Source organism: Siphateles boraxobius, unplaced genomic scaffold (assembly GCF_051911475.1).
Source record: "Siphateles boraxobius isolate OS27281-9 unplaced genomic scaffold, OSU_SipBor_1 16, whole genome shotgun sequence".
Taxonomy (NCBI): domain Eukaryota; kingdom Metazoa; phylum Chordata; class Actinopteri; order Cypriniformes; family Leuciscidae; genus Siphateles; species Siphateles boraxobius.
The window spans coordinates 15,077,549-15,102,285 of NW_027508766.1; the positions used below are offsets into that span (position 1 = coordinate 15,077,549).

At 35.5% G+C, this 24,737-nt stretch overlaps 1 protein-coding gene across 2 annotated transcripts in view; it reads right to left on the minus strand.

Moving 5' to 3' along the window:
* Positions 1–399: 399 nt before the first annotated feature.
* The window catches only part of serinc5 (serine incorporator 5), a 36,461-nt gene continuing 12,123 nt past the window's right edge, over positions 400–24,737 (minus strand). The window contains exons 3-12 of one of the 2 annotated variants that reach the window (XM_077231687.1): positions 21,445–21,623; positions 16,481–16,563; positions 15,614–15,707; positions 10,265–10,476; positions 8,715–8,807; positions 8,436–8,562; positions 3,886–3,955; positions 3,741–3,777; positions 3,396–3,540; positions 400–2,625 (exon numbers count right to left, since the gene is read on the minus strand). In XM_077231687.1, coding sequence (XP_077087802.1) covers positions 2,481–2,625; positions 3,396–3,540; positions 3,741–3,777; positions 3,886–3,955; positions 8,436–8,562; positions 8,715–8,807; positions 10,265–10,476; positions 15,614–15,707; positions 16,481–16,563; positions 21,445–21,623 — 1,185 coding nt within the window. In that variant the 3' untranslated portion in view covers positions 400–2,480. The remainder of the gene's footprint in view (positions 2,626–3,395; positions 3,541–3,740; positions 3,778–3,885; positions 3,956–8,435; positions 8,563–8,714; positions 8,808–10,264; positions 10,477–15,613; positions 15,708–16,480; positions 16,564–21,444; positions 21,624–24,737) is intronic. The other variant, XM_077231688.1, reaches the window with a different exon arrangement.

Consider the following 24,737-nt stretch of genomic DNA (forward strand, 5'->3'; position numbering starts at 1 on the left):
TTACCGACATTCTTCACAATATCTTCCTTTGTGTCCAGCAGAAGAAAGAAATTCATTCAAGTTTCAAGTGGATCCCAAACTTTTTAGTGTATATAGGTCAGGTATTTTCCATACTGCAATAGTTCATAGTGACCTGTAAACTTAAAAAAACCTGCAAGTGGTCCATAGAACTGGTCTGTTCTATTTTAAGTCTTCTGTAGTCATTGTGTGAGGAACTGACTGCAATTTAACATTGATTTAAGCTCAATGAAAGTAGTTTGAGCATAAAATTGCACCTTCAATTGTATACACAAGTCATGTTTTCATATAGTAGTGTTAGTTACTTTTTTATCCACCACTAAATGACATAATTCTGGTTTTCATATATAAAAACATTAAATAAAGCGATAGACAACAGTATTTTATTAATTTTTCTTTTTTATTGAAAGAACTGGAAATACCAATAAAAACACTAAAAAGAATATGGGTTTGATCCTGCAACAGTTAAACTCATTTGGCCCTTCATGAAACGTGTTGAAATGATGAGGAAAAGTAAATAATAATAATAATAATAATACAAATCAAGGCATATAAATGAGGAAAAGAATTGTTTAAAATTTTATTGTACATATTTTTTGGATTATAATGTTTTCATGCGAAATTAGTGAGAACAGCACAAAGCGCAAGATTACTTTTGTTTGCAATACTATGAGTACACCAAGTGGTCATCTTTACAAAGGACTATTTACATAAAGCACATATTGCATTTAAATGTCACATTTATGTTCGGCATATTTGTAAATAAAGGAAAGCATAATGTTTCATCCAGACAAACACGGTTAAACCAAATACTGAGCACCAAATTATTCACACGTTACATAAAACAGTATGCTTATAGCTTGATGCAGTTGTAACATGTAGTGTTTAAGGCAATCATTTTCTCGATTTCACTCAAAACTTACAAAAACATCATCAGACAGATTTCTTTAGGGCATTTAAGAGAAGCTTTTCAGAAAATAACAAAGTAAAGACATGCTAGCTCCAATTCTAGCGAAAGAATCAGACATCCTGAAGAGATATTAGTTTGTCTGTTTGGTCAAAACTTTTAGGGCAGATACAACTGCTACACAGGAAATAACCCTTAAATGTCAAATAATTCCAGTTCTAGCTTGTATTTTCTTCATCAACGTCAACCACTTTTTTTTCTACCAGGGAGCATCAGGAATGCTACAGTGCGTCTAATATGGGCAGCTCCTGTAACTATGTAAACCGAACACCACAATCAAGAAACACAAACATGCACTTACAGCAACAAAAACCTCTGAAAGATTAAATACAATATCTGTACAGAGCTGTAACAATGCTTTATAAGTATAAAATACGGTATAAATGTGTTCTTTGACAAATGGCATGCTTGTTAGCCAAGTGCATGAGCTGATATATAATATTATAGGACATCCATGGTCTAAAGCACCATTTAAATTGTAACAAAACTGGGAAAGTAAGTAAGAAAAACAATTTATAGTCTAAATGTTGCTGTGGGCCACAAATATCACAATTTGTATGACAGTTTAGGCTTTTGGGGCATAATGTTGTGGCCTTTCCTGTCCATCTCAAATCATTATACGAACCTTAACTGGGAATGGCAGTCACATACTTTACTTAGAATGGTATGATTCACTGGAAATACCATATGCTAAATATGTAGCTTTCATCACTACCTGAGATTGAAGTTGAAACCGAAAGATAGGAAACTTTAGGAATGTTGCAGACTTATTTGGAAATATTGTTTTGGCGCAGTCTGAAAAGGAAGCTATGAGGGTGCTTCAATAAATACGGCAACAAGAACTCTCATATGAGTCAATCTATTCACATACAGTACATGTACTGGAATAGCCTTGCAATGTCATTTTTCAGCTGGTTTGTTCCCATGAGTGCAACCATCATGCAACTGAATGCAATCTTGCAAAGGCAGCAGTGTCCTACCTAATCATAATTTTTATGTAATAAATAGGTACATTTACTCATATGAAAAGTCTTGTTACCTTAGTAAAACATGCTCATAGTGAAATACACTACATATAAACAATAAAAACCTAAAAAATATTACATTAAAAAATGCAGACAAACTCTTGAATGAAAATCACAGATTTGCATAGAATTCTTCAGCTACCAAAAGAAAAGCGTAACAAGCAAGACACTTACAGGTGATGTGTGAGCCTGAGCAATGCTTTGTTTTCATACCTTCATGTTATAAGGTAAACAAGAGCCCTACATCAGTTTGGGAGCAACCATAACATGATTTCTGTAACAAATCTCCATGGAAATGTATTTAAAACAAAACATAAGCAGCCTTTGATCCTTTACTATACTAAAACTAAGAAAACAAATAAAAAAGACAAAACTCACTCTCTCTCTCTCTCTCTTCTCTCACACACACACACACACACACAGTAGTTGTAAATGGACAGTAGTGATACTGGATCATGTGTGAAGGGTTTCTAGGCTTGAAATCTCTTTGGGAAGAGCATTGGAACCACCAGGGTCCACATGTACAGAAATAAACAGACCCAACAAGATGCCATCTTGATCCAGAACACTGACCAGCTCCCCTCCAGCAGCCTCTCGATCTTTGCGTTGTCATAACTGCAAAGAGAGATGATCATATGAATATTAATAATACACAGTGCTCTGGCATTCCTCACAACTGCATACTGGGCTTCAATTAGGTCACAGGAATTTGATGGTAAAATTAGAGTACATTACAACTCAAATAAATACAATTATCTGACTACATTAAATACAGTTATTATTTTATGTAAGAAAAGTAAAAAAATTAAATTAAATCAAAAGTGACAGTAAAGACATGCTACAAAAGATTTTATTTCAAATAAATGCTGTTGTTTTGAACTTTCTATTCATCAAAGAATCCTAAAAAAAAGTGCACAACTGGTTTCAACATTGATAATAATAATAAATGTTTCTTGAGCAGCAAATCAGCATATTATAATGATTTCTGAAGGATCATGTGACACTGAAGACTGGACTAATGATGCTGAAAATTCAGCCTTGCAATTAGAGGAAAAAAAACATTTTAAAATATATTCAAATAGAAAACTGTTCTTATAAATTGTAATAATATTTCACCATATTACTCTTTGTTTTTTGTTTTTTAATCAAATAAATGCAACTTGGTAAAAAAACGTACCGATCCCAAACTTTTGAACGGCAGCGTATGTAGACAATAATTTAACCCAATGAACATAATTCACTTTCTAATTATTCACCCTTTCTTTGAGGAATAGAAACCTTCCTTACTAAAATAACTCAATAAGCTAAATGACACAGCTGGTGCGACATTCAGAGATACAAATAAAAAAAAAAGAGAGAGAAAAAACATATTTGTATATACTTACTGAAACCAGTTGGTTACAGTCATCATGACGTAGAGGGAGCCGAGAAAGAAAACAAAATGGAAGTACCAGTAGCTGTAAATTGTGCCATCTTTCTCATCATACTTCACACTCTGCCCTCCAGCGGTCTTCTCATCATCATAATCTTCTGGAAAATATATATATATGTATATATATAAAATACCTGTTTTAAGAAACATGTAGTAATTCTTCTTCACCACCTAGAGGCTCCATCTACCCTTTTTACTGTGTAGACCATCCAAATAAATATTGAAAATGGGTTATTCCTAAATCCTCAAGTGATCTCCTAAATACTAAAAGATGTGTCGGTTGAAATAAATATCTTGCCTGTATCATCAACACAGCAGAAGCAGCAGCGGGCTCTCTGAAAAAAAAAAAAAAAAAAGAGATGGCATGATTGATGATTTAGTGTGATGTGATGTAATGTTGTATGAAACACAGCAGAGAGAAACAAAGGTGAGCAAACGTTCACCTCATTTTCAGGCATATCGTTCCTGTACACTTGCAAGGCTGCTGAACTCCTCTTGGTGGTGGAGATCAAACTGGGAAAGAGTATTTTTATGTCAACTCAAATGGCATCAGACACATGGGGGCAGTGTTCTTTTTTAACCGTAAAATGTAAAAGCAGAACATTCCCAAGACTACAACTCATTAGTACGAAAAAATAAGCTTCAAAGCTTTGTTTGCCTCACGGAAACTGGAAATATGGCAAAAGCATTTCGACTGGAGACACCACAGTGAATCACTGGGCTGATAACTAACACATATCGCAGTGAATCACATATGTGTGTAAATATGGCTTTGGTGGAAAGGAGCGGCTCTAAAGAGAGAGCTTCAGCAGACATGTCTGCAGTTAATGAGAAACACATGTGCGTTCACGTCTTGACAGTATGAGAGCTTCTAATCTTCCCTCCCTTCCTACCAGACTACCTGCTTTTAAATCTAAATGAACATCTTGTCATAGCCAGATAATTGCGTGTTTTTATTCCTCGTGGGTTCATTTTTGGGATCACCCATTTAAATGACATGTTATGGGGATTTACATCCAGACTAAAAACATCTGAGCATATTTAAAGGGACAGTTACATACATACAACATACTGTCGTTTATGCGTCTTTATGTCTTTCCAAATTGCATTATATTTTTTCTTCAGTGGAACACAAGGTTTGGTTTGATTATGAAAGAACAAAACTTTTTGAGAATTCTTTTTTTTTTTTATTACGCTTAAGGAGGAAGATTCCTAGGAAATTACTTCAAGTCTGTTTTTCACACAGAGAACAACCTTTAGAATAGTGTATGAGTCATATGCACTGTAATATCTTTTATTATACTTTTATATATATATATATATATATATATATATATATATATATATATATATAGAATGCAGTATAGATTAGGGCCATCACAACATCAGATTTTCAGAACTTAGAAAAAAAGTTATATAGAACCTTAAAGGGTTCTGTAAGGCGCTTCATTTATATAGAACACTTCAGGATTTTCCATCTTGGGACCATTTTATGGATTTAGTTTTAATTAATCTTTAGTTAAATTTTATGATTCAAATTATAAAAAAACATAACATCGTAAACATACATACTTCCCGTTAAACAGGAAAGTATTATGCCGAAATTTCTCCTTATATAGAACCTTTTTGGCATAAAGGGTTGTTTAAAATTGAGTAAAGAACCCAACGGTTCTATATAGCACCTGTGATTTTATTTAATGTCTTCAGAAGTGGTGAAAAGGAAAATTTAACATGGAATGTGCAGAAAAGATCAGACTTGGTCAAAGACCACGTATATCTATAGAATCTAGACTTAAACACAAAAAGCGCTTAACACAGTAACTCAGACATATGATTAGCTTAGATAATTACAAACTAATAATATAACCAACCACAATAAAGGAGACTTGAGTGACATTGATTTCTACGTAACTGTAAGATATAAATGTACATGTAAATTTCTGGTCAGAGAGTCTCTCTTGGTTGTTGTGACCAGTGAGCTCCCGGCTGGAAATAAAACTTATATTTCTGCTGAGAGCAAATTGGGAGTCGTGTCTGGTATATGCTGCGCAGCTGAGGAATAGAAGTACTAGAGATTCAACGTTCAGAGAACCACAGCAGAGTCAGTGACAGTGTTGGGAAGACTATAGATCCGCATTTGTTGTGAGGCTGTAATATGGTGTCGGACCAGCGTACACCTGAGAAGAGTGTATAGACGCTAAAGACCTGGTGCTCACATGTGGTTTGGGGTAGTGATAGTAGCTTCTTGACGGGACGTCGTCACCATACTTCGGAAGGGGAATTACCTCTAAGTATTGTATTGTATTGTATGTATTCGGGAAGGGAATTACCTAGAGCAGGGGTTTTCAAACTGTGGGTCGAGACCCATTTGTGGGTCGCAGATTGGGAAGAGGTGGGTCGCGCAGTCACTATTGGCTGCAGCGAAATTTACACGCGGCGTTCTCCTTTTTCCAAAGCGCTAGGGCGGTTGCGCTCCGGAGGCGTCTGTCGTTGCTAAGCGCAACCATCAGCTGCGCTCTCCGTTACAGCAAGGAAAACGCTTGCGGCATTCTGAAAAGTTGAGATGTTTTTATCTCGATGCGGCGCGGACGCGCTTGGAAAAAACGAGCGCGTCGCACCGCGAGCTTCCATTATGAGCGCGCATACCGCGCGCCTACATTTGAATACGCGATATGTGAACAGGCCCTTAATCTGTCGTCTGTTCAACACAGCGCTGTTGTCTTTCAGATATGGTCTTCGTAAGAGTGCGTTGTTTGCATTCCCTCGCATGCATTTTGCTAACTACCAACACAAGGAAATGTTTTATGTAAAACGTATTTCACATGTACACACACGAGGACGAAAGTGTTTTCTGCGCTGAACAACGTGGTGAGTTTAACAACACTTTTAGCAGAAATATTAGGATTGAAATTCTAGGTCATGGGCCTACTGTCAAATTAAATAATTTAGAAAATAAAATTATTTGTTGTTATATCAAAACTTTGGTTAAGATTAAAATTACTTAATCTTTAATTTCTTTGTGTCTGGGTAAATTAGTTGAGGCAGCAGACAAGAACTACTCGGTATTCTTCCCTTTATTTCAACAGCCATTAGGCTGCTATTTTAATTCTACATTATTTTGATAATGTACCATAAGTTTGTATTGCAGTTAAACTTGTATGTCTTTCATACTATGACAAGGAGAAAACTGCTCTGAAGAGATCTAACGCCTTCCACCCCACCCCACATTCATGCTTTTTAAAAATCATTTTGGTGGGTCTTGAGATAGATTATTCTTGTCTAGGTGGGTCCTGGAATGGAAAAGTTTGGGAACCCCTGACCTAGAGATACCGTAGTATTATATTGTCATATTTGGGATGAGAATTACCCCAAAGGTGTAGTATTGTATTTTATTATATTGACAACTGGAGTTTGTTTGAATTGTTTGTGGTGAAGAAGTCAGATTTGTAGGTTGTATTCGTATTGAGAATTTCCATGACAAACCACTTGAACCTTTTTTTCCGAAGAGTTTATTTCGGCACTTCCTGCAGACTGGGGTCTTTTTTTCTAACTCTTTTGGGGTACGGGTAGAGTGTCTTGTTTTTGTCTGTCCTCTCCTCTGGTAATTTTACACATTGCGTCTTCTTTTCTTTTTTCCCTCATTTCATAATTGGTGGCAACCAATGTTGTGTGTCAACAAGATAAGTTCCTGGCACTGGAATATTTACAATATTATCAGATGTGTATTATTAAAACGGTATCAATATTTAACTTTTTTTAATAACACAGTTATCACCAATACCTTTATAGATCTTGGATAGATCTCTATTTTTGTTTCACATTTTTTAGTGAATTATTCCTTTAAAGGTGCTCTGAGCGATGTCACGTGTTTTTTAGGCCAAAACATTTTTTGTCACATACAGCAAACATCTCCTCACTATCTGCTAGCTGCCTGTCCCCTGAACACACTGTAAAAAAACGCGTTCTCTTCAGACACCCCAGGCTCCAAAAAAGGCAACAAAAAACAAACTGGGCCAACCCGCACCATGAAACATAACAAACCTATCCAGCCAATAACAGACAAGAAGGATTTGGGGGGTTAGTGCGCGGATGAGGAGGAGGGAGGATCTAGCTAGACTTCGTTTTGTTTGACGTCACCCAACATTGCTTAGAGCACCTTTAAACGGTTAGTTCACCCAAAAATGAAAATTCTGTCAGTATTTACTCACCCTCAAGTTGTTCCAACCTCGTAAGACCTTCGTTCATCTTCGGAACACGAATCAAGATATTTTTGATGAAATCTGAGAGCTGGATCACTCCTCCATACTAGTCCATAGGCTTCTTCAGGGATTGAAACTTGCCCCGAAAAGTCATTAAAGACATCGTTAAAATAGTCCAAGTGACTATAGTGGCTCAATCTCAATCTTAACGACGAGAATACTTTTTGTGCGCAAAAACAAACAAAAATAACGACTTAATTTCAGCTATTCATTTCCTTCTCTGTTGGCCTCTTGTCAGTTAACTTAGTATGATTGCGTAGAGCTACGTCACAAGTAGGCTCACAATTAGCCGACGCTGGTCATGTGTGTGACGTACAACAACAGAAGCGTACGCTGTTACACTAGTGAAGTCACTCGAGGCCCACAGAGAAGGAAATGAATAGTTGAAATAAAGTCGTTATTTTTTGGAGGTTTTTGCGCACAAAAAGTATTCTCGTCATTTGATGAATTTAGGATTGAGCCACTGTAGTCACTTGGACTATTTTAACAATGTTTTTAATAACTTTTCGGGGCTGGCAAGTTTCAATCCCTGAAGAAGCCTATGGACTAGTATGGAGTGATCCAGCTCTCAGATTTCATTAAAAATATATTAATTCGTGTTCCGAAGATGAACGAAGGTCTTACGAGGTTGGAACAAACATGAGGGTGAGTAAATACTGACAGAATTTTCATTTTTGGGTGAACTAACCCTTTAAGGTGAGGCTGAGAAAACAAAAAATAGTCATTGCTCATACCAAGAGTACAGTATACAGCCGAACAGTATGACCGTTCCGATGCCCGTCACTATGTTAGTGTCGCTCTTCAGTCCCGATTTAAAGGGAAGAACGCAGACAGTGACATTGTTTCCGTCTTCCTCCACCGCTGAAAGAGACAGAGCACAGGACTGATTTTAATAAGATGCATTAGCGCAGCCTCTGTTTACTGCCCTGTCCACACCACAGACCACTGAGAGACACACCAGGACAGAGTGAGAGACTGTGTTTGAGTGTGAAAGCGAGAGTATTTTTACTCACTTTCAATGGGTTTGCTGGCGAGCGCTGAGAAGGTGAGGTACATGACGTAGACGGTGATTATGGCGGGCTGCAGCAGACCTGAGGTGGGCTGGACTGTGTGGAGAACAGAGCAAAACATCAGATTTATTGGTAAATAGCAGCACATACAGATTTGTACTGTCTGTTTGAGTGTTCATGCTTATTCATACATCACATTTTTGGGGTTGGTAAGATTTTATAATGTGTTTGAAAGAAGATTATGTTCACCAAGGCTGCATTTATTTGATCAAAAATACTGTAAAAACAGTAAATATTATTACAATTTTAAATAACTTTTCTATTTTAATATATTTTAAAATGTCATTTATTCCTGTGATGGCAAAGCTGAATCTTCAGCATCATTTTTCCAGTCTTCAGGGTCACATGATCCTTCAGGAATCATTCTAATATGCTGATCTGCTGCTTAAGAAACATTTCTTGTTATCATTAAATGTTGAAAACAGTTGTGCTGCTTCATGTTTTTGTGGAAATACATCATTGCTGAATAAAAGTATTACTTTAGTTAAAAAAAAAAAAATCGACAAGATACTGTATATCGATAAAGTATATTTAATTGTTCATATTTATTTCCTTATTTCCTCTATTTTAACATTTAGATCACCTTCGCTCAGTGAACACTTTAATCTTTAACAAATCACAATACATGAATATACAATATCCTCTAAATTTTCATACTGTACATAATGCTGTGATAATCACTTTTAGCATTTAAAACGTTTGATTTTAGTTTTTAGTTTCACTTTTAATTTAGACAAAGTATGATAGACTTTTAATAATGGCCATTCATTGGTTATTAGCCATAACATAAAATAAATTAATAAATATAAGCTTCTCAGTTCCAGCCAGAATTTCTCTACTTAGGATAGTATTTACATTTGTTACCAAAGATATTCATTTAGACTTGGCTCAGTTTGTAAAAACAAACAGCAAATGCTTTTACAATAATACAATCACAAGTTTAGCAGGCAGCACCATGATTAAATGTTTAGATTATGTATGGTTACAAATGTATAACCATTACACTTAAGCATCACATGTTTTTGAATGAATCTGATGTGAAAGAATAGCTTACCAACCAAGTTTGAGCATGTAATGTCTTAACATGGAGCTAAGCTGACAAAATGTCACAAATGCAATAAAGAAAAAATACCAACCTTAACCTGCATTTTACTTAAAGCAAGATAACCATATTCATCCGCAGTCATGCAGAGCCGAAGCACGACCAAATCAAAGTTCTTCCGCACAATGTATGCAGTTTTGTTTCTTAACTGCGAGAGGGCCAAAAGTTACAAAGTGTATCTTTAAATTAGTTGCTTACTCGGTTTCACCTTTAACGTTGGTCTGTTTAGTGAGAATCCACGATAATTGATTGTATAAAACTCTCCGCCTTGCACAGACATGGGAAAAGCTCCCGGCACTATGAATAAACTTGTTTGCCTGACATCAAACAAAAATCTGCTTGTTAGTACAAAAAGTAGGTCACTGAAGCCCAAGCATCTTGGTAAACTCACAGGTCTGAATGCAGGGCGAGATGGCCAGCAGGGACACGATGAAGCACAGGCCACAGTTGACTCCCAGGAAGAGCTTGTTGAGGAAGCAGGCCTCTGGGTGCGTGTAGAACATGAACATAAACACCATGGCTCCCACTGCCATGGAGAACAGCACCAGTGTGACAAAAGCCAGTGCTGCATACCACATTTTATTATATTTGGCTCCTGAGCTCCTGTGGAGGGACACATTGGTGACGGTTGAAAGGAATGCTCATGGGTTCAAAACAACTTCAGCTTTTGTGGCATGATGAAAACAATTTTTGCCCCTCGGTCTATAAAAAAAAATTAGACTTTTTGGTAACACTTTAATTTACAGTGCCCTTATTACACGTTACATGTAGTTACTATAGTAATAACTATAAATTGTGCATAATTACATGAAACCAACCCTAAACATGTTGTTAATATTTATTACTCTGCACTTAAGTGTATAACTACACTGTAACACTGGCACCTTAAAGTAAAGTGTAACCCACTTTAGGTGTCCCTGTTACAGTGTAATTATATATTTAAGTACTGAGTGATACTAATTAACAACGCTTACCGTACTTACAATAAGGTTTGGGTTAAGAATAGGGTTTGGTTTAGTGTTAGTTGCATGTAAAAATTATGCATAATGTACTATTACTACAATAAGTTTGTGTAACATATGAAACAAGCCAAGTACACTGTAAAATAAAGTGTTACCAAAATTGCAATTATGAAAAAAGTACTGAAAATGGATGTACAAGGAGGCAATAAACATTAAAATAAACAACATTATAAATCTTAAAAGTCTCAAAACATGTTAACATTAGACAAATGTGTTAGAATTGCATAATGTCTGTTATATGAAATCTTTCAACACCATTATCATGATAATGTACATAATGGGCCATATCAGCGCGTGATCTCCTGACGACGACGCTCAAATTAAAGAAACACAGACGCAGCTGGATCATTTCCATAATGACCAACGTTCATTCCTTTCATAAGACAAAAGCTCTTCACTGGATCTACATCTCAAATCCACCCAGAACCGCCAATTAAGACAAGAAGGGGCCTTTGGGCCAACAGGTAACACAAACAACCACATTTTTTTAGGGGTGGGTAAATATGAAAACAGGTAACACTGAGATCAATTGAAATATAACGGTATGCTTAAAATTTGGGGTTGTTAAGATTTTTTGAGTGTTTGTGAAAGTCTCATATGCTCACCAAGGCTGCATTTTTTTTAAATACAGTAAAAAAAAAAGTAATATTGTGAAATATGATTATAATTTACAAACCTGTTTTTAACATATTTAAAAATGTAATGTATTCCTGTGATGGCACAGCTGAATTTTCAGCAGCCATTACTCCAGTCTTCAGTGTCACATGACATTTGAATTTGATTGTATGACTTTTATACTTTATATATTGTACTTAATGTCTTTACTGTCAATTTTGAATAATTTATTATATCCTCGCTGAATAAAAGTATTAATTACTAAAATCTTACTGTATATTGCAACTAAATATCTTCAACAAAAATAATTTGTCCACTTGTGGTTTGTGCCAGGTGGTTTGTGGGTGTGCCATCTGAGGCTGACCAGAGGTGGACCAGAGAGCAACTAGAGATCCTGATGTTCTTCTCGCTAATGGCCTGTAACTGTTGTGTTCCTTCAGCTGTTAAACCAAGATTGTCCCAAGAGACTTTTACAGAAATTCATCAACTGGAAGTCACTTTGGATAAATAGACACTGTTAAATGACAAGTTAGTCTCAGCGGTAATATGCTTTTATCATAAATGTACCATATCCGTGCTGATAACTGAGTGAGTGAGCAGTGAAGATACTTGAAGGTGAGGGGTGAGGGAATGTTTCAGTAATGCACATAAGAAGTGTTGACAGCAGTGACTTCCATCTGCTGGGCAGCCCTCCAGCGTCTGCTTCATTTCAACATCTCCATGAGGAAATACTGGATTTGTCTCTTCTTATATATATATATATACACACATATAAAGATTGTATTATATAATTTCTGCAGAATAAATGATAGCTTAAAAGACAGCTTTTCTGAATTTTCACAACCTACAATTAAAATAATGGTGATAAAATATTATTTTATTACAAAAAGTATACACTACTGGTTGTGGTCAGTAAGATTTTTTAAAGAAATGTAAGAAATATGAAAATGATCAAAAGTGACAGTAAAGACATTTATTATATTGCATATTTCATAAAAATACAGGTCTTTTAAATAGTATATATTTCACAAAGACACTGTTCTTTTAAACGTTCTTTTCATTAAAGAATCCTGATAATATGATACACCATGTATAACATAAGAAGTGTGCATTAAAACTAGGCTTGGGCGGTATCCAAATTTTGATACCTTCAAACCTCCTCCCTATTTTACCGGGGTATACGGTATTACCGTGACTAATTAAAAATTATGACATAAGGCTCAGACAGCGTCACCAAACTGTTGGCTTGTGCCTACACCGTTCAGAAACTGAATACCAGATCGGGCAAAAAAAAAAAAAAAAATCAAGGCCAACCCGTGCACGTTGATTCTGATCCCGGCTGACGGCATTAAATGTAATAATGCCTACGGCTCGTAGGCCTATTTAGACTAGACTATTTTTAATACGTGGGCCGTTATAATATGGTGGCGCCAAATAATTTTTTAACCCAGGTGCTGAGGGGGTGGTAGATATAAATGCTATTTATAAATGAGCAAAAATGGGACAATTAATAATATTTAATTATTTTAATTATGACAATTGTATTCATTTTATTAATTACTTTAAATTAAATTAACAAACAACAAGCAAGAAGTGCATTTGTAAATCCGGTGACACGCGTCCATTGATTTTTATTAATACAACTTTTCTGTCAGTGCTGCAAAGATTAAGTTGACGATCGCCATCTCCTAGTGAACGCGCATATATAGAGAGAAATGCAAATCATGGATTACATAATCAGAAGGTATAGGCTAGCCTTTTTCTTTTCGTTTTGAATTGTTTCGTTTAAAGAAATTGACGATTGATATCTCCGTAGTGAACGCGCCTATAGAGAGAAATGCACATCATGGATTAATCAGAGAGAATGCTGCCTATATTTCTTTTCCTTTTGAATTGTTTCGTTTAGAGAAATTGACGAATCGCCATCTCCAGTGTGAACGATAGAGAGAAATGCACATCATGGATAACATAATCAGAGAGTAGGCTAGCCTATTTCTTTTCGTTTTGAATAGTTTCGTTTAATTTGATGATCGCCATTTCCGTATGAACGCGCATAGAGAGAAATGCACATCATGGATTAAATAATCAGCGAGTGGCCTATTTCTTTTCGTTTTGAACTGTTTCGTTTAATGAAATTTCAAGCTTTATTTAGATATCTGTCAGGTCTGTGAGACATACACTGAGTTTCGGTTAATTTATGATGAGATTTCAATGCAAGTGACCGCGGCGCGCCAGCGCACGATCATGTCATGATTATCTGCTATATTTGATTCTTATTTATTATTGGTTGATAAAAAAATTATTAAAATTAAGATACAATTTATACAAAACGAAATTCACTTTAAAGAAAGGCCTTTTACAAAATGAAACTTAATTAAGTGGTCAATGTCTGACTCCCGATGCATCCCATCTTACTCGTGCTGTTCAGTTTTCATTATCAACGTAAAAAAAAAATTACATTATAATATTTTAACAAATATAAACTAATGCGCTTATTTAATGAACTCGGGGCAAAATGAATCTTCGCAGCAGTGAGTGGGTGGTTGTTTCGGAGATGCGACATTAGGTTAGAGGTGTTTCCATCTCTCGCGGTCACCTTTTTTATTGCAACATTTACAAATTGCCTCGTCAGTATTTAACGCCTCTCCATTCTCTCTCTCTCTCTCTCTCTCTATTTCTCCTCCACACTGTCACTTGATGACAACTACATAAGCATTTTTAGGCATTGAATAAATTATATTTATATATTATATATAAGTGCCGGTAATGACGGTATTGAAACTGATACCGTTGCTATTTTAAGACCCCGCGGTATACCGTATTACCGAAATACCGCCCAACCCTAATTAAAACTTTCCCCTATTTCTTTTCTACATACTGTATGTGTTTTATCATATGAAGAAAGAATTAATATTGTGAAATATTATTACAATTGAAAATAATGGTTTTCTATTTTAATATACTTTAAAATATATAAAAAATTCATCAGCCATTACTCCAGTCTTCAGTGTCACATGATCCTTCAGAAATCATATGTATGATATATATATAAACCAGACTAAATCTAACATTAAAGACTTTTTTTTGTTTTCAGAATAATATTTTTTATTATATATATATATATATATATATATATATATATATATATATATGTGTGTGTGTGTATTTAAATTATTATTTTTATCTACATTTGAATCATAAATGTCCCCAAAGGCCGGTTTTGGCAAATTAAAGTTACTTATCAGGACATATTTGACGTATTACAAAATTCCCTGTGACAGTCTCGAATGTTTCTGCCCTTTTGTGCTGAGGCTTCCATTTGTCGAGCAAAGAGGAAACTATGATGCATATTGAGCTCTGCCATGGGTTTCCTGTCAACAGACTGGAGAGCAGCCAAGAACCTCTTACTTATTCTCTTTCTCCTCCCTATAATGTCAACAGCAAAACACAAGGCCATACTCTACCGCCACAACAGACACAACACACATTATTTATGAACACATCCAGAGAGCTCTGCTTTATATATAAATTATTTTCCAGCGTGACTGTCTCAAAGTTGAAATGTTTCATGTCTTGAAAACTCCCACTGAAACAAAACGCTCTGGTTCTTGGAATGAGAACTCTAAACAACGCTTTATTTGTTACTGGTATGAAACCTGCTCTGCTTGTTGTTGAAACTGGAGGTTATGGGAGTGAATCAGCACACCAAATGTCCCAACCATCCATGTGATTTGTACTTCACACTTTGTCCTCCACAGTGCCAGTGACTAAAATAAGCAGCAAGTACAGTAAAACTTTCCCCAAATCTTTCAACCTGGTGTTAAAAAGTCCCCATTTGCTATAGCAGCACAATGTTAGGACCACCCTGGCTGGCAACTATGCAACCTATCTGACAGTGGAAATAACGCCATCAGATTACACTATAGTCTCCATTCCCAGACCTAATGATTTCCAGTTGCAGGGATTCAAATTACATACCAAAGAAACAGTTGGCTACGATGATGGAAAGTACTGGAGCCTAATAAGTTTTCCACTTGGTGAATGAAAAGAGCAAAAGAAAGAAAAGCAGACAGTTATTTTGGACATTCTAAACGTCGGCTCACCAGTTTTGATTCCATCTGTGGGCAAACTGGACGAGAAGCATCAACTGGATGATGAGGAAGAGAAAACCTCCAGTGGCCCCGACATAACGCCAGACTGAGAGAGAGAGAGAGATGAGTCAAAGGTCTTTTCCTCTGGCTGATACTGTATGACAAAACAAACAATGCTTTCTGCTAAACGCCAGGTACTAAAAACACATCAGGAAGCACGAATCATTTAACGAGACACCAAACAGCGATAAACGTTTGGACTTGAGCTAATAAACAGTAAAAGCATACATGAACTTCCCTTGTTCACTGACTTTGGGGTAATACGTTATGCAATAAAAAAAAGTAACATAAGCAATTTAAGGTAATAGTTTATAATATAATGCTTTTTAAATGTAACATATAAGGTACAAGTAAATTTATGAAAATCATTCAGTGCCATGGTATTATCATCTGTACTGTCTCAGTATTTTTATTAAAGGATTTGATATATACGTCCATTAAATCAAGTGTGCTAAATCAAGGATATCACTAAAATGATAACATCTGTTCTCTTAATATGATTTGCATAATAGGGTTTAAACTCAAGATGTTATTGTGTCACTTTCCTCTAAATATGTCTGTGGTCATGAGGTCATTGATACAGGTGACGGAAGGCTCCGTTTGAGTTACTGGAGTTTATGAACCACAAAGACATGCTCACTGTAAATCAACTGTTGCTCTTGGACATTTACGAGTTGCACTACTGCAGGCTCAAAGTACAAATAATCAAATAATCAATAATCAAACTAAAAATCTCACAAGCCTCTTTAGGGTGCACGGAAAAAATAGCAGCACATGTTTTAAAAAAGAATGTGTGTGTGAAAACAGATCATACTAAACCTTCTAGAAACATGTCTTGATTTGGGAGAAAGAATCCGCTTGCACAGCAGGCCAGCAAAGCCACAAACTTAAAGAACCAGAACCTACAAAGAAACAGGACAAACTTACAGATTTAAGACATAATATCCTGAATAAAGGGAAAATATTTATCCGGAAACTGTTTAATAACAACATTAAGTGTGATATTATATAAAAAAAACATGTCTAAAAATAAAATACTTGTATTGAAGTTTAAAGTAAATTATTAAAATTATCTAGAAAATATTAATGATCAAAAATAATTGTTAATAATTCACAGCAACTTTTGTTTTAATTTTGACTCTCTAAAATCCAGACATCAGTTTTAAGAAACATTACTGTTCAAAAGCCGGTAAAGAAATGAATTCCCTTATTTAGCAAGAATGCATTAAATCGATCAGTAAAGACACTTATGTATAATGTTACAAAAGATTGCTATTTTAAATAAATTCTGTTCTTTAGAAATTTCTATTTCTTTTCTAATCAATTTTGTTCATGTGACATTGAAGACTGGAGTAATGGCCGCTGAAAATTCAGCTTTACCATCACAGAAATAAATTACATTTTAAAATGCATTAAAATAGAAAACTGTTATTTTATTCGTAATAATCAGAGGTGGAAAGAGTAATAAAATATTCTACTCAAGTAAAAGTACTACTACTTCAATGAAATTTTACTTAAGTACAAGTAAAAGTACCGGTCTAAAAATCTACTCAAGTAAAAGTAAAAAGTAGCTCATTTAAAATTGACTCAGAGTAAAAGTTACTGAGTTACTTTTTTAACAGCGGGGGTGGGGGACCCTCCCGTGTAGGGTTGTAATGGTATAAGATTTTCACAGTATGGTAACGTCTCAGAAAATATCACGGTTTACAGTATTAATCAATTGTTAAATAAATAAACTGTATTATTAAATTATGGGTATTATTATTATTATCATCAGTTAAAATGACAGTTAAATTAATGAAAACAGGATTTTATTTTGGTTGAACAAATGCTTTTATTATAACAAACTTGAAATAATTTGTTTGTTTATTAAAATTTCAATAAAACATGTCTAATCAATTAAATTCGATAATTAATAATGAATTAGATTAACAACTTATTTTTAACATTAATAATTTATTAAAATGTTTAAGAATAATAATGTCCTATGAAATGTATTTTATTCAGAAAATTAATGTTTCTTTTTATTAGGGGTGTAACGATATTCGAACCAAACCGAAGAACCGCGATACAGAACCCACGATTCGAATAGCGATACTCTCATGGCGTACCGAACACGCCCCGCCCTGCAAGCTACCCCGGCCCCGCCCAGCCCGGCTCATTGATTGGACCTGGAATCAGTGTTGCCAAGTCCGCTTATTATAAGCGACTTTGGGCTTGTTTTTCTGTAAAGTCGCTTACAAATATTGGTAGTCGCGGGTCGCGTTTTTTTCTGGGCTTGTTTCTAAAGTGTAGTTGCTTATTTGAGCTTGTTCTCAGCTCGTTGTCAAGCAGATATTTTCTATATGTTATTTAAACGTAGGAGTTTGTCTTGCCTGTTCCCTCTGTCTCTCCCCTTTCCCTATACACAGAGTTTTTTTCCCACCCACATCCTGCTTCTAATTGGCTCTGACCCAGATGGCAATGAGTACTAGCCAATCAGAGGCAGAGCAGGGCAATCGTTTTTTTTTTCTGGTTAGGAAAACGTCAGTGAGTGACGTTTAAATGAAAATACGTGCGAGTCGCGACCGATGGTGCTGGACTGTAGGAGAGTTTTTATATATAAATTATATTTTAGATATAGATATAATAGTTTAATATCGTTTAACCCTTTAACTGTCACTCCCCCTTTTTTCGCATAGACATGAAAATCACTATTCAAACTTAAATGCTTTGGAATATAGACCAATGGTTGGTCTTGTTTTAAAGAAGACATTTGCCAGATTAATGTTGAAATGAAGTATTATGAAGTTATGAAAGTGAAACAGAAAAAAAGTTATACAAGTTTGAGTTTATGAAAATGAACAATGTAAAAATATAATTATTTATATTTTATATAAAATATATATATTACAAAATATATTTTACTCTAAAACTGCCAGAAAATGTAGGCCAAAAATCTGAAGAAGTTGTGTTCCAAATTTTAGGTTGATATCTCAAAAAATGAGCTTTCAGTAAGATTTTATTTGGCCGCAGTACCAACATTTTTCACTAGATGGACAGCCAAGCTTCATTACAGAAGAAAAATAAACTACCGTGTGCACAGTTTTACAAAACTAGGCACAGTTTACCAATCTGTCCACTTGGATGTAAATTGACAATCTGTACCCACAGTTTAAAACTATCTGTCACCACGGATTGTAACAGCAGCGGCAGCACGGAGTAAACGCGAGTAAACGCGATCATCTCTTCCTCAGTTACAGAATAAACATGAATGGACACCTGAAGGTATGTTGAAAAATACAGTATACTTACTGAAAGGCATCATAACTCGTGTAATCGCTCAATCAGTGTTTCATCAGCGCAAAGACGTCAATAAAACTGCATAGCTTGTCACTAGCATTATATTTACCTCAGCAGGCTAGTGATTAAGTGTCCACAACTTGTTGGTTCCTAGAGAAATTAACTCTTGCACTAAATAAATGCACAATATTATCCTATATATTATATTTTACTTAACCTGTTAATTATATTTTGATTATTTCAAGTACGTTTAAAATATCTTTAATGAAAATGACAGCAACTGTGTAAATTATTATATTTCAATAACAAATTTGAGTAAAGTTAATGCAAAAACTGCCTTATGTTCAGTTTACATGTTTTCATAAAATTTGTTGGGTGTTGATTATTATTTCTAAAAAATAAATAGCATCTAAATTTAGGCTCTGTTGTTAACCTTTAATGTTATAGTAATGTGCGGCTCCCTATACAGCATTAGCAGATTTTTAATCCTTCCAAAACGTTTAATTGTAATTGAATTAATTTAAAGACAAAGACACCATTTTTTCATTAAACCACTTTTTAATTTTTTTTTTAGCTTTCTAAACCGAACCGAACCGAGACGTCAAAACCGTGGGAAAACCGAACCGTCAGTTTTGTGTATCGTTACACCCCTACTTTTTATGATTTAATCCAAATATATTTTCAAAAACGGTGGTAATCAAATGTAAATTTAAACTTGTGTCCTTTTATTTTTGGGGGAAGCGCTGCAAAAACAGATTTACTAAATTAAACCATGGACAAAAAAAATATTCCTTTAAATAATGTTCAAATAAAATTTATTATTATTATTGTTGTTATTATTATTATTTTGAGAAGTAGGCTACGTTCTACTGTATGCCTACAATAGTAATATATTTCTGTCATAATTTCTCCTAGTAAAACCGAACTTTTATTTTGACGGGTTGTGAAGACCTGTTAAAAGTGTATTGGATTGTATTGGATACGACAATGGATTTTCTCAAATAAAAATATGAAAATGCTCATTAGACGTTCTCTCAGAGCAGCTCTGGAAATGTTCATGTATTCATATCCTCAAATTGTTTCTGAGACGCTGAAAACACCATGAACGTCACGAGTACTTGAGTATGTAGTAGACAAACGCAGCTTAGCAGAACAATAGGGTTATATATTTACTTGCAGTATTTTTGTGCTTAGCTTAAATATTCACAGACCATGTCGCGATTGGATTTATTGCACAGTTCTACTTTCCATGCATTCATCCATCCATTATTTTACATGTTTTACGTGACATCTGCATTAAGTGAATCCTATTTTCATGACTGATTCCGGGATTCCCTTTGCATCACGTAAATCGGGACATACCTTTATCTGCAGGAGGGATGGTGTCCTATATCCTCTTTTTGCAGCCACTTTGCATCCACATTTTTTGCAAATTGGATATCTATCCTCGAGGACAACCACGCTTTTTTTCTACTTTTCATACTGGCCATAATTCGCTTGGCGCTTAGCTTTCAGCTTCAGCTGGGTCTGCGTCACCTTTTTTGCGCGTTTGTTCTCCCGCCCTTCAATCAATTCAGTAGTTTCCGGAGTGTGTGATTTTTCCCCCCCCCTTGTATTATTATTTTTTACTCAGTAACGGATATGATTTCAAATGTAGCGAAGTACAATACTTCAAAGAAAACGTACTTAAGTAAAAGTAAAAGTACAGATTTTAAAAACTACTTTAAAAAGTAGAAGTACACAAAAAAACTACTCAATTACGTAACGCGAGTAAATGTAATTCGTTACTTTCCACCTCTGGTAATAATATTTCACAATATTACTGCTACTGTCTTTTTGATCAAATAAATGCAGTTTAGTGGGCATAAGAGTCCTCTTTAAAACAAAATGTAAATCTTTAAATCGATAGTGTATATACACACTAAATATATGTCTTGAAAATTATACTTTTCCTACAGTGTCTTTCTGAGATTTTGACTCTTCCTATCTAGTATAAGATTTCCTGTGTACCCTTGTTAGTATGTCATCAGGGTGGTTTCAGGAAGATCTAAATTAGGTTTTTATTAAGGGATTTGTGCCTGTTTTTCTAAAAGTGTGTATGATTGTGCAGAGCAGGATGGAGCTGGATAAAACACAGAGTTCAGCCATATACTTCCTCAGCCTGCATTTGCATACAACACAAAGATCTGATTATTGCAACATGAAGTGCTCTCATGTGGGGCTAAACCATCCCATTCATAGGGGTAAAGCTCGTCTCAGAGCTTCATTTCCTCTGGACAGAGTTTTAAATTAATACCTCTATTCAGGGCTTTGGTTGTGGGTGAATCATAGAGCAATAGGAGTAGAGTACAGATGGAGGCAGAAGGCAAAACAATACACATGGTGGTCCCTATAGCTCCTGTGAACCTGGGCCGAGAGGGGCCACGGAGCAAAGCAGAGGAGGAACAAGCACTGTTTCCAGTGTAAATACCACTTCAAATGTGTTTGGGTGGACCGCTTACCCGTTGTGAACCGCTGCCCGGCATCCTGTGCTGGTTCGCACACGAAAGGTGAACACAGAGAAGAAGAAGAAAAAGCAGGCCATGCCGAAACAGACTTTATATACGGCCGAATAGCCCACTAGGGTACTGCAGTTCTCCCCCGCATTGAGCTGATCACACATTTCTTTGTAGAAAGGAATCTGACAAAAGCACAAAACAATACAGGGATAAAATTACATTTTTAGCAACAGAATAGACGCAGTCGCCTCAGGTCAAGGCTAAAGTTAAACAGAATCCGATCTGTGTACACACCCATTCACGCTGGAAGTCTAACGATCCACTTATATACGCACCCTAAATACTAAACAAAGAAATAACATTGTTTCCTATCAAAGACTGATTATGTTTTTAATACAAGTACAAAAGTCCTAGAATTTTTATTTTTAAGTACAAGCCAAAAAAATAAAAAATACTTCCATTCAAACATTTTTTTTAAAGCAAGGATGCATTAAATGGATCAAAAGTGATAATAAAACATTTATAATGATACAAAATATTTCTCTTTCAAATAAATGCTGTTCTTCCAAACTTTCTATTCAAATCATTCTGAAAACAATTATCACAATTTCAGCTTTACCATCACAAGTATAACACACACACACACACACACACACACACACACACACACACACACACACACACACACACACACACACACACACACACACACACACACACACACACAATTTAATTAAATAAATGCAGCATTGGTGAGCATTAGAGACTTTACAAACATTTATAAAAATCTTACTGATATAACCAGTATTTCGAACCAGTATTTATGGTTCTCTTTTGTGGTTTTGAAAAGAAAGCTGGCACAAACTACAGGCACTGGTCAATTCCTAAAATATATTTAGGTTCCCAACAGTCTACAATTTGTAGACCTGTTATAATGCTGGATTGCACTGCTATTATTATAACATGGACCATCATATAATGTAAGGTTGTTAAGGTGTTCCTCTGTCAGCAATGCACCATTCCCTATCCCATTTGCTCTGTCTGTGTGTTGTAACCACGAAAGACCACCAGGGGGGGATTTTATGTGCTCTTAAATTTGAAACTACTATTTGTGAAAAAGCTTCAACAGCTGTAAATCTTTTTGTGTCTTGGCGTTCTTTTGTGCCCCACCGAGAGGCAGCGTTTTTTATAACAGCACTGGTCTTTTTTAGTGTCAGGGTTTTTATACTCATGGCATTTACTCAGTAAGCACTCATTGTGTTGCTGAGAACAAAAAGAGAGCTTGAGCTCATGTTACACACCCAGCCTTTAAGTGCATTTCAACAGCTTTCAGTTACCTTTTTTTGGATAGTTACAGAACAATCAAAATGCAGAAAGAGTTGTGCTGTGTTAGATGTTATGATGGAGCATTGATACTCAGTCTTACATTCCTTTCATGCTTTGAAGCAGATGAGTCATGTAGCTCTCCTTTGTGTTTGTTTGAATAACATGGGCTAGCTGCCTGCAAATAAACCCTTGATCCCTCTTATTGACCTTTTCTTAAATGAATTAATGCATGAATGTGTATCATGTTACCCCTACAAATGCTGTAAATGTCCCCTAATGTTTTAAAGATATGTCCAGGTAGTAGAGGACATAATGTTCTTCTATTAGTATTAGTAAGGTAAGCGTTTACTTATCTAGCAAGAAACACCCCCCACCCCCCCAGAAGAAATAGACTTCAGAAACAGCTATGATGTGGTCAGAAGTCTAACACAAATGTCACAAAAGTCTGAGGTTTGAATCCAGATTAACTTTGTTTTTTTTTGTTTTTTTAATTGGCTTCTTTATAGAACAGCTAGTCAGTAATGACACTGCTCTAAGTTTCACAAACCACACTTATGCAAAACTTTTTTTATATCAAGACAGACATCAGTGAAAAAGATCAGCTGTTGATTCAGTATCTGTTATACTGAATTCAGACTGATTCAATCCACAGTGGTAAGCCTTAATGAATGATTTATTTTTAAAAAGCCTCATAAAAGCAGTGTTACTACCATTAAGTAAAACTAAAATGTTAAATTCTGTTACTGATATAAAATTATTATTGAGAGAAGAAAAAACAGATAAGTCGCATATGAGTCTGGGAATCTTTTGGAAATAATGTAAAATACCATTAAATAAAGCAAAATGTTTACAAACATTATAAGAACAATAAACATAGCTATAGGCTTTTTTAGTTCCCCTCACTCCACAACAAAATCCTATAAATTTAACAGAATTCAGAACAGAACTTGGTTGACAAACAAAAGTAGCTACAGTCCTGCTCAGAATTAATGGCACCCCTGATAAATATGATCAAAACTGGCCTTGTAAAAAAATTAATCTGCATCGTTTATCCTTCTGATCTTTCATTAAAAAAAAAGGGGGGGGGGGTTCTCCAAAACACGTTCGCCACAATTATTGGCACCCTTATATTAAATCATTTTTGCAATCTCCTTTTGCCAAGATAACAGCTCTGAGTTTTCTCCTATAATGCCTGATGAGTTTGGAGAACAACTGACAAGAGAACAGAGACCATTCCTCCATACAGAATCTCTCCAGATCCTTCAGATTCCCAGATCCATGTTGGTGCTTCTTCACTTCAGTTCACTCAACTCATCAAGTCAGGGAACTGGGACTGTCATGGCAGAAGCTTCATTTTGTGCTCCTTAACAACTTTTTGTGTTGATTTTGATGTTCGTTTTGGATAGTTGTCCTGATAGAAGATCCAACCACGGCCCATAGACCAACGCTACTTTTTGCGTCATCGAAGGGTAACGCCCCTTTTTTGGGGAAAACAAACGGATTCCTCTGAGAATAGAACTCGCTATAGATCTGCAAAGTTTCTTGATAGCAAAAATGGCACAAACATACACACTATCTTTACCGGCCGAGGACCGTGAGCGGTATTTAAAGAAGCTACTGGATACGGGGTTACAGAGGTGTCCCTTCGAAATGGTCGAAAACTGGATTAATGACCCCACGCAGTGGCCAAATATGGACTATTCAGACATCTACCACTATCTCGTGGAATCACCAAGTAAGTAGCCTATTTTTTTGTCATTAACACACTCACAGTATGACAAACTACTAGACGATGAGGCCATGTCACTTGGATCATATTTAACTTGATTTAAGCTATTGACATAGTTTTGTTGTCGACTAAGTTAGCTATACTAGTTAGAAAGACGAAGCTGCTCTCACTAGGCACGCTACCTTGGCTGTTAACTTTAACTGATTTTACTGTTGAAATAGTGGCAGGCTCGGACTAAAGT